We start from the raw sequence: 11,301 nt of genomic DNA, 5'->3' as shown, positions 1-11,301 counted from the left end.
TCTGTGGTTTAGACAGCATAAATTAGCAGAACAACATATTCAGTAGTACATTAACAGTGCAATCCATGCTGTTGTTTACATCCGAGTATCTCCAATATGGCCGTGCATCAGGGTAATTGACCAAACCCTAACGTAAATCTAAACTCTCTATCCATCTTTTTCTTCTCACAAAAGTGGCCATTTGTTAATTTTATAGGTTGCGCTTCCGGTCTCATCCACGTTCAGCTATTTTAAGCTGTACAAAAACAGCTTGTTTTGCGGCTTGATATAGCAAATTGGTGTGTCTTACCATATTATTTTAATGTATTATCTTAATTATGAGCACATTGGTTTGTAGTGCAAAAAGTTTTACTGTTTACTGCTCGTTGTTATTCTAATGAAACCGGAAGTCTCACCCATAGGCTTACTTCCGCGTTAAAGAGTAATAGTACTTGGCAGAAGAATTTTAATTATTATTATAATTATTATTATTATAATCGTTGTTGTGTTGTGCCTTATAATAGATCCCTTACCCATGAACATCACTGTAACACACTGCACACCTTGGCTTATTACTTGAGTAACTAATTCTTTTTTTTACTTTGTTTACGTTAAAAAAACGTAAACATGTAACGTTACATTTTAAATCTACTGCGCAGTTTATGTGAAATATTATAGCTATATTCTTCTTCTTACTATTATTATTATATTTTTTGTTTTTTAAGAAAAGTGGAGTTTGTATGCGTCGCTCTTGCGTAGCTGCTACGCACATCCGACGTGCTCGAGCACGTTTCCGCAATGAATCCTGGGAGGAACTGCGTATTTGGCGGAATGTTTGAACAATTTATACAAACCCAGGATCATGATGACAGAGGAAAGCACAAATAATATAACACCAACTCGGTGATATATTAAACTGTAGACATTCTGAATAATCCAACAACATGGAGGGCAAAGGCAGTCAGGAGCGAAATGAAATCGCCAAACTGACGCAGATGAAGTCGAAAGTAAACAGACTGAGACGGAGCCCGAAAGCTGCGACACCGAACCCAGGGCAGATGCGTAACACAGGTACCAAATCACCCGAAAACAGACTGTAAACTGACTCATGACCAGTTTGAAAGCTCCAGCTTATTGTTTGAACGTTATATGACGTGTTTAGATCAGTATCCTGAGTTCTGCAACTTTAAACATACGAACGTGTTTACATTTAAGAAAGTTAAGAACATTTTAATAAAACAGTAGTGCAGGCTTTAAGAAAAATCCTCTGGTCAATCTCAGGCTTGATCTCAACTTGATGATTTACATTATTTTGATTGAACCGTGTTGACATTTTTTTCAAATGCCAAGAATAGCATAATAAGAGTCTCATGTAAAAGTACTGTGAAGTTTTCTGTTTTTGAAATGCCTGTTTTATAGCAGAGTTCAAAACTCCTACACGTCCAGCGAGAGGCCAGTTCAGAAGACTGAAACCTGAGGACTCGCCTAGCAACGATCCTGATTTTCATCAAGATATTATATGGGATACAACATCTCCATCACCCATACGACATGGTATTTTGTCTGCTAAAATTGTGCATTTTGAAATGCTTGTTTAAACTTGCAGTATCAAAGTATGACAGAAGTCTGTTTATTTCCAGGTCGCGGACAGAGGAGAGCTGCAAATGTCAGAGCGGTGGATATATCAGACATTGCCAATCGGATCGCTCCGAAGGTTTGCTTGAATTACCGCAGTCCTAGTGTTTTCAGATGTAAATGTTGTGTGTTATTGTCAAATACTGTATTTGTTTGTTTATAGAATGGAAGATTAGAAGAAGCGGATTCATCTTTACTGCAGTGGATTGGAGATAGTGCTATTCCCTGCACACCAGAAGTACGGCAACCCAAAGTCAAGCCCATGTCGACAAAGTAAGCCACTGCTCTGTAGGGCTGGGAATCTTTAGGGCTCTCACGATTTGATCTGATTCCAAAACCATTCTGTGTGGTTTATTTTATTATTATTTATTTTAAATTATTATTATTATTATTATTATTATTATTATTATTATTCAACTAGTTTAGCTTCTTTAAATACTGTAAAGCATCCATATAAATAAAACGTATTATTGTCATCATTAATATTATTAAATATTTAATTAATGCTATTTGTTATTGATTTGGTTACTTATTTATTTGTAAGTACTTTTATATAATCACATATAGATAAGAGATACACATAAAGATACACATTACAAGCAATAAACACTTGTGTATCTAAGAGTCCTTAAAGTATCTAAAAGTTTCCAGACAAGAATATTGAGTAAATTTTCTCAGCATTATTGCTGTTTAATTATTGTTAATGACATCATAGACAGCAGGAGATCTTATATTCTGCATTCACATTGCACAAATGTGGTAAAAGCTAAAATCAGAATATTTTTTTTCGCCCGATTGTTCGGAAAACTGATTAATTTGACTGTTCTGCATGGCCCATCTGTCCATATATATAGGTATGAATATATATATACCAAAGAAACTCTGTATAGTTAATTTGCTCTCGCTGTAAATTCATTGGAAAAATTGGTTATAAATTAAATAGCTATGTGTTGATGTCTGAAACTTGTTGGATAATCCAAAAGATCTAATTAGTTGTAATAAATGAATGAAAAATCTAGCATCATTGTGCTGCACAAACAGCTTTGCATTTTGATAAATACTATATTAATGCAGCAAGTTGCAAATTTGTATAGGTCTGTAGGACTAGTTGCTCATTAACTGTACAGAAAACTAGGTATAAATGGTTTAGGAAAACGTATGTCATCATATACACTACCAGTCAAAAGTTTTTTTTTAAAAAAGTCTCTTCTGACAGACTATTTAAAATATCTGTCTTCTATTTGAATAAATTTTAAAAAATAACTTTTTCTTGTGATTTCAAAGCTGAATTTTTAGCATCATTACTTCAGTGAATTCAGCTTTGAAATCACAAGATCCTTCAGAAATCATTCTAATATTCTGATTTGCTGCTCAAAAAACATGTATTATTATTATTATTATTATTATTATGTTGAAAACACCGGAGTAGAACTTTTCAGGTTTCTTTGATGAATAGAAAGTTCAGAAGTTTGTATCTAAAATAGAAATCTTTTGTAACATTATAAATGTCTTTATAAATGATCATTTTTAAGTATTAATTTCTATGATTTATTTCTCTCCAAAAATTTATACTGACTCCAAGCTTTTGAATGGTATAGTGTATAATGTTACAAAAGCTTTTTTATTTCAGATAAAAACTTATCTCTGGATCTTTCTATTCATCAAAGAATCCTGAAAAAAATGTACTTAACTGTTTTAAATATTGATGATAATAATAATAATAATAATAATTATAAGTGTTTTTTGAGCAACAAATTAGCATATTGGAATGATTTCTGAAGGATCATGTGACACTGAAGACTGAAGTAAAATTCAGCTTTGATCACAGGAATAAATTACGTTTTAAAATATATTCAAATAGAAAGCAGTTATTTTAAATAGTAAAAATATTTCAAAATTTTACTGTTTTTGCTGTACTTTGGATCAAAGAAATGCAGGCTTGGTGAGCAGAAGAAACTTGTTTAAAAACATGAAAAATCTTTTAACATTAAAAAACTTTTGACTGGTAGTGTATATGTACCTGTCTGTACATATCTAAATTCTGCTGATGTGTATGTCTCAGACAGAGCACTGTAGAAGATCTAATGCGGCTGGCGAAGCAGTTTGACTTCAACATGAGGCAAGATGAAGCACAAGAACAGAACTCACATGCACCAGGTTCAGAACGTGCTGAGGAGCAAGAGCCGCCACATGACGACCAAATCACAACAGCTCACAGCGTTTCTACTGTAAAACCCAATGATGAGAAACCCGTTGATGAAAAGGGACTTCATCAGGAGATGGACGATGATCTTGATTTTCTTTTTGACGGGCCGACTCAGCAGCTCAGCGGACGTCTCAGTCAAGCGTCGGATTGTCGTACTCAGGATGTTCCTGAGAGAAATCGTGTTGTTGTGAAAGCCAGTGCTTCACAAAAAGGTTCTACATTCACTGCGACAGAAAACCATGGCAGTAAACAAGTTAACAAAGCTGATGATTTTGATGACGACTGGAACAGTGACGGTTTACTCGATGACTCATTGCTATTGGAAATGACGCAAAACCCAGATCTGTTTGCTGCACCGCAGTGCAGTTCAACACAAAAACAAACTCAAGAGAATCAAAATGCATTCAGTGCAATGGCAAACAAAAAACAAGAAGCTAAAACTAATGTTAAATGTGGTACATTTCAAGTGCAAAAGACAAAAAGTGAACAAAGTTTTCAGCAGGACTCTCTAATACAGGCAAAGCCGCATGGAGCGTTGCCTAGAATTGGAAATCAGGTTTTTCCCACGAGTAAGGCTTTGCCAGTTCATCAAAGTTGCTTTAATGGCAACCAAAATCAGCAATATCAGCACAGTATGCAAGTACAAAATTCATCTGAGGTCAGTGCTGTTTCCTCAGCACGCCATTCAAACACCAGTACTATAAAACCTCCTCATTCAAATCCTCCCAGCATGCACCAGAATCCAAACTCTGGAGGCATTAAACAACAAGGAGAGGATGCTGTTACAGCTCGAGATGGCTTTAGTGATGCTTTGGATGAAGACCTGGACTCCTTTTTTGCATCAGACGACATCTGGGATGACGGAGTGGAGGACGATGATCTGTTTTGTGAGGCGTGTGATAATTTGGAAGAGTTATCTGGAAACGCTGAAACCTCAGCTACAAACAGCCAACAAAACACCACAAAAGCACTACAAAACACCTGCGAAACGGCCAGTCTGCAAACGGTATTTGCTCATCCTTATCCACCCAAAAAGCCGGCCGCTAATGTTTCCACGTCCAGTGCAAACACATCAGTGTCTTTGTACGGCCAGAAAGCTCATGCGGTGAACTCTGGGCCTACAGGACGAAGCTCTAATGTGTCATGTGATGCAACGAGACCATCTGGCCCCTCAAGTAATGGAGCGTATAAATTCAAACAGGTGAGAAGCTCCTCTGTGGTGGGACGTGGGACCTGTGCTGTTCCCTCCACACAGCAGGGTCACGAGAGGGGCGTGCTGGCCGTCCTCCAATCAGATGTGAGAACAGCAGACCGTTATCAGTTCAAAAAGCCGTACAGTGACTCGTTCAGGTCTGCGCCGGTCATTGCCAAAGGTACAGTTAACATGCTCTTTGCATTATTATTGTGGTGTGCAAGTGTTATGTAAGGGTGTTTTAACTTTATTTTTGCTAATATAGTTAATAATTTAATAATATTAGTTTATATAATAATAATAATAATTGTAATAATCATAAATAAAAATGTCTAAGAAGTAAAAAAAAAATCTAAAAATAATTAAGGATATTTTGCACATTGTTTTTCACTAAATAACCAAAATGAAGAAAAATATTTAATCATTTTCATTTACATGCAACCATATAATTAATAGTAATGAACAATATGAACATATCATATACACTACCAGTTGAACGTTTTTTTGAACAGTAAGATTTTTAATGTCTCTTCTGCTCACCAACCCTGCATTTATTTGAGTACAGCAAAACAGTAATACTTTGAAATATTTTTACTATTTAAAATAACTTCTGTCTATTTGAAATATTTTTTTAAATGTAATTTATTCCAGTTTTAAAACTGACTTTTTAGCATCATCACTCCAGTCACATGATCCTTCAGAAATCATTCTAATATTCTGATTTTCTGCTCAAAAACATTTATTATTATTATTGTTGAAAACAGCTGAGTAGATTTTTTTTCAAGTTTCTTTCATGAATAGAAAATTCAGAAGAACAGCATTTATCTGAAATAGAAATCTTTTGTTAAAAAAAAAATATATACATATACTGGCTCCACGAACTTGAATGGTATAGTGTATAATGTTATAAAAGCTTTTTAGTTCAGATAAATGCTGATCTTTGGATCTTTCTATTCATCAAAGAATCCTAAAAAAAAATTAACTCTGCCGTTTTAAATATTGATAATAATATTAATAATAAATGTTTCTTGAACAGCAAATCAGCATATTGGAATGATTTCTGAAGGATCATGTGACACTGAAGACTAAAGAAATGATGCTGAAATTTTAGCTAATAAATTATATTTTAAATAGTAAAAATATTTCAAAATATTACTGTTTTTGCTTTACTTTTTATCAAATAAGGGCTTGATGAGCAAAAAAAGACTTCTTTAAAAACATGAAAAATCGTACTTTTTAAAAACTTAAAAAAACCCCACTAATATTGTGGAATATTGTTACAATTTAAAATAACTGTCTATTTGAGTATATTTTAAAATGTAATTTATTCCTGTGATCAAAGAATTGAATTTTCAGCATCATTACTTTAGTCTTCAGTGTCACATGATCATTCAGAAATCATTCTATGATGATTTGATGCTCAAAAATAAAAATAGAAATCTTTTTGTAATATCATAAATGTCTTAACTGTGACTTTAGATCAATTTATTGCCTCTTTGAAGAATAAAAGTATTCATTTCTTTTTTTATTTTAATTTATTTAAAAAGCTTAAACGGTACTGTGGGCCCTAGATCTGTCAAATAATTAAAAAGGAAAAAAAAAAAAAAACATGTATTAAATTAAAAATCCTAGATCTTGGCATTATATTTATTAAATATCTGACTTGCATCAAAGTTTCTGAAATTAATATTATTTATTCGCTGTGTTTTTCTGTAGATGTGTGTAACTCGGGAGCTGTGAGGTGCAGCGATGCTGAGATCGAGAGGAAGAAGAAGCAGGCGATGGAGAGGCGGAGACTCAGGATGCTGGCCAATCAGAATCTCAGAGCTCCTGTCTGATTCACCATTACTATGAAGATGCAGAACAAAACAGATATATGTGTATATGAAGAGGTACACTGTGTACAATAACCACACCGCAACAATAACTATTCCCATTATAAGCAATGACTTTTCGCATCATGCTGCTTGTTTGTGGACCAAATCTCTTAAGAACAATGTTTTTTGTTGTTTTAAGTGTATGTGTAGAACATTTGAGGTCTCAGAAAAAGAAATGTTGATATGATGTCATATGTTTGGCATCATTAGAGCATCAGAGAGCAGATCCTAACTGATAGACATGTATGATGACCATCTCAGTTGAATATTGGTCATTACTAAAAATCAGGAGTAGCTGCCTTTTTTTCATCTTCATCTCTGTTACTTTAATGCAGATTTTATGTAAATTGTATAATAAATATGTTTGTTTAATCTGTTTTAAAAGTTCACAGTGCTTAATGTAAATCACTCTTGTTCTTTTTTTTTTTTGTCATTTATAATGATGGAGAAATTTTTTTAATCATTTTGGTTGGTTTTTTTGAGTGTTTTTGTCCATTTATCAGTCAAAAATAAGACGCCCAAAACAATAAACTGACTGAGTGAGTCATGTATAGTATTTATTGAGTTGGAATTGTTATTGTAATTAAGGCATAATAAATAAGTTTAAAAATATTCTGGATTTTTCTAGTTTTAATCTAACTAATGCTTGGTTTCAGGTGTTATACAGGTCACAGCAAATTGATTTGACCACATAGACACTTATAATGCATTTATTTCATGAATAGTCATAGAAGTTAAAATATAATTCAATCCAGTTAATTTTGAGTTCGCATTGAATGGGTACCGTCAGAATGAGAGTCCAAACAGCTGAAAAACATCACAGTAATCCACGCCACCTCAGTCCATCAATTAATGTCTTGTGAAGTAAAACACTGCATGTTTGTATAACAAATCCATCCTTAAAATGTTTTTAACTTTGAACTGCTTTTGGCTAAAATAAAAGTCTCTGTGCATAATATTGCTTTCTCCAATAAAAAAACTCATCTCGTCTGAATCAGGAGAGAAATATGCACAGATAAAGCACTGTTTGCAAGCAAAAACAGCTTTAAACAAATATATCTGTGGTGATTTCGATGTGAGAAAACAACAGGAGATGGACCTTTTCACTGGAGGAAGTGTTATTATAGATCATGAACTCTCATTTTGACCAAACATGAAAGTTTAAAGCTAAAACGCCTTAATGATGGATTTGTTTCTTAGAAACACACAGCTTGAAGGAGAAGTCCACTTCCAGAACAACAGTTTCCAAATAATTTACCCGCCCCCTTGTCATCCAAGATGTTCATGTCTTTCTGTCTTCAGTCGTAAAGAAATTATGGTTTTTGAGGAAAACATTTCAGGATTTTTCTGCATATAATGGACTTCATTGGTGCCCTGAATTTGAACTTCCAAAATGTAGTTTAAATGCAGCTTCAAGGGGCTCTAAATGATCCCAGCCAAGGAAGAAGGGTCTTATCTAGCGAAACGATCGGTCATTAAATCATAAAAATTTGTATAAGCACAAAAGCTTGTGTAGCACAGGCTCTGTGATGCGTGTCCACTGGTCGTTCTTGAACGATTATTTCATTTTGAACAAATTATTAATGTGACTTAGGAAGAACAAGTCATCTCTGGGAGTGATTCGTTCAGTCGCACATGCGCAATATCCTATTAGGTTCTGTACTGGAATTAGTTTGCCTGTTTCGAGTCTTCAGGTTTTTCGAGTCGTTCATCTTATGGGGCTGTCACGTGACGCTGATTTTGCTAAAATGAACGATATGACTCAAAGATCCGTTCATTTTGCTGAACGAGACTCAAAGGTCCGAGTTGGTAAAATGATCTGAACTTCCCATCACTACTACGAATCACGTTTTCGAATCATCACAAGTTCATCGTCTGTGTACTCTGGCTCAAAAAGGTAGAGTATGTCGAAAAACGCCATGTTATTTTCTCCTACAACTTCAGAATTGTCCGACATCGTTGCACCTTTATGTTTGTAAACAGCGTTTGACTTACTTGCGCTTTCGTAGTCTTTGTGCGTTCACTTTGTAAACACTGGGTCTGTGGTTCCGCCTATGTGAATGCGCATCCCAGAGCCTGTGCTACACAAGCTTTTGTGCTTAAAAAGTATACAAATTTTTATTTTTCAAAAAAAATGACTGATCGTTTCGCTAGATAAGACCTTTCTTCCTCGGCTGGGATCGTTTAGAGCCCTTTGAAGCCACATTTAAACTACATTTTGGAAGTTCAAAATAGGCGGCACCAATGAAGTCCATTATTTGGAGAAAAATCCTGAAATGTTTTCCTCAAAAAACATAATTTCTTCACGACTGAGGACAGAAAGACATGAACATCTTGGATGACAAGGGGGTGAGTAAATTATTTGTGAATTGTTGTTCTGGAAGTGGACTTCTTCTTCTAAGATGTTAATTGATGGTGTTTTTATCGGCTCTCATTCTGACGGCACCCATTCACTGCAGAGGATCCGTTGGTGAGCAAATAATGTAATGCAAAATTCCAAATCTGTTTCCATGAATAAACAAGCTCATCTACATCTTGGATGGCCTCAGGATAAGTCCGTTTTCATTACATGTTTATTTTTGGGTGAACTATTTGTTTCCGAACTAAGGGAAATGGTGCAATGTGTGCAAGGCTTCTCCATCGGTCTCTTTCTCATCATCAGCTCTCTGACACCTGTCTGACGCCGCTGTCCTCGGACACCTGTGGCACACATGAGTGCTCCTGAAAGTCGAGTCTTGTTATCAGCCTGCCGGTGTGTAACTGTAGCTAGCGCACAGAACTATGAAAAGCCCCCGCAGGGCCGGGGATGCGGTTTCACCTGACCAGCCGAGCGTCCAGGCACTTACCTGGACCGTGTGTTGTCTGAACTCTGATGAGGACAGCATGAATGGGGCGTTCTGGTGAGCTTCGTGTCGTACATGCGGAGATTAGTGTGTGTTTTGATATGGGGTTGACCTGAGGATTACATAGCTGAAGTCAAAGGTCTACATCTATGCTTCATTAACCACTGCTTCCCAAACACACATTAGGATGATGTGGCTGCTGCTAAAGCAGAAAAATAGTTCCATTTATACTCATTTGGTAGCTTGTCAAATTTTTGAGGTAGGTCATGTCTGGTCATACCTTTATACACTACCTGTCAAAAGTTTTTGAACAGTAAGATTTTTTATGTTTTTTAAATAAGTCTCTTCTGCTCACCAAGCCTGCATTTATTTGATCCAAAGCAAAAACCGTAAAAGTTTGAAATATTTTTACTATTTAAAACTGCTTTCTATTTGAATATATTTTAAAATGTAATTTATTCTTGTGATCAAAGCTACATTTTCAGCATCATTACTCCATTCACATGATCTTTCAGAAATCATGCTAATATGTTAATTTGCTGTTCAAGAAGCATTTATTATTATAAAGTTCATAAACTGCTGTTCTTCTTAACGTTCTATCTATCAAAGAAACCTGAAACAATTATACTCAGCTGTTTTCAACAACAATAATAATAATAAATGTTTTTTTGAGCAGCAAATCAGAATATTAGAATGATTTCTGAAGGATCATGTGACTGGAATAATGATGCTAAAAATTCAGATTTGAAATCACAGGAATAAACTATAAATAGAAACCAGTTATTTTAAAAATAGTTCAAAATTTTACTGTTTTTGCTGTACTTTGGATCAAATAAACACAGGCTTGGTGAGCAGACGAGATTTCTTTAAAACAAAAAAATCTCAGCTTGTAGTGTATATAAAAATATTAAATATGATTATTTGATTTTTTTTTTTTTTTTTTAACGATCAAATACATTTTTCTTTTTTATTTGTTTAAAAATATTAAAATATTTATGGAAAATTTAATAAGAGCCTAAAATGTATATTCATATAACATTATTCTATATTATGCACACAATTTTATTAAAATACTTTTTAGTAATGAAAATATATAAATATGAATATTTGTCATGCACATCTTTTCAAGAAAAAGAAATGAATAGAAAATGTGTATTTTAGTCAGTAAATTAAATGAAGAGTTGACTATTTAATGTCTGAAATTAATTTCTGTGTGGTTTTAATAGGGCTGGCAAATGATTAATCGCATACAAAATAAAAGTTTGAGTTTGCCTAATAAATGTGTGTGTAATTATGTATATATAAATACACAAATTAATGTATATATTTAAGAGAAATGTTTATTTTATTTATGTAATATAAATTATATACAAATTATAATAACTACATGTAAATATTTCTTAAATATATACATGAATGTGCTTGTATTTATATATACGTAATAATTACACAAAGTACACACACAATTATTAGGCATACTCAAACTTTTATTTTGTATGCGATTAATCACGATTAATCGTTTGACAGCCCTAGTAAATAATAAAGTTAGGTTTTTGTAGGCATTTTTAT

The 11,301-nt window shown here is 33.9% G+C and overlaps 1 protein-coding gene across 2 annotated transcripts; it reads left to right on the top strand.

The window, feature by feature from the left end:
* The first annotated feature begins 764 nt into the window (after window positions 1-764).
* On the top strand, window positions 765-7,474 carry etaa1a (ETAA1 activator of ATR kinase a). 2 transcript variants are annotated; one of them, XM_051138287.1, is made up of 6 exons: window positions 765-1,050; window positions 1,402-1,533; window positions 1,620-1,693; window positions 1,778-1,887; window positions 3,677-5,193; window positions 6,729-7,474. In XM_051138287.1, the coding sequence occupies exons 1-6, from the start codon at window positions 924-926 to the stop codon at window positions 6,848-6,850; spliced, it is 2,082 nt and encodes a 693-aa protein (XP_050994244.1). In that variant the 5' UTR covers window positions 765-923; the 3' UTR covers window positions 6,851-7,474. The 2 variants fall into 2 exon arrangements, with proteins under 2 accessions (XP_050994244.1, XP_050994159.1); XM_051138202.1 differs by having other exon boundaries at window positions 1,399-1,533.
* Window positions 7,475-11,301: the final 3,827 nt, after the last annotated feature.

This window comes from Labeo rohita, chromosome 1 (assembly GCF_022985175.1).
Source record: "Labeo rohita strain BAU-BD-2019 chromosome 1, IGBB_LRoh.1.0, whole genome shotgun sequence".
In the NCBI taxonomy this organism is placed as follows: Eukaryota; Metazoa; Chordata; class Actinopteri; order Cypriniformes; family Cyprinidae; genus Labeo; species Labeo rohita.
The sequence above is the reverse complement of the archived record's forward strand: the minus strand, read 5'-3'. Positions and strand labels throughout refer to the sequence as shown.

Excerpts from the sequence above, each read along its gene's own strand:
- etaa1a (XM_051138202.1), top strand. The coding sequence starts at position 924 with ATGGAGGGCAAAGGCAGTCAGGAGCGAAATGAAATCGCCAAACTGACG. Across the intron at positions 1,534-1,619 it reads TCCATCACCCATACGACATG|GTCGCGGACAGAGGAGAGCT; the intron begins GTATTTTGTCTG and ends GTTTATTTCCAG. Across the intron at positions 5,194-6,728 it reads TGCGCCGGTCATTGCCAAAG|ATGTGTGTAACTCGGGAGCT; the intron begins GTACAGTTAACA and ends GTTTTTCTGTAG.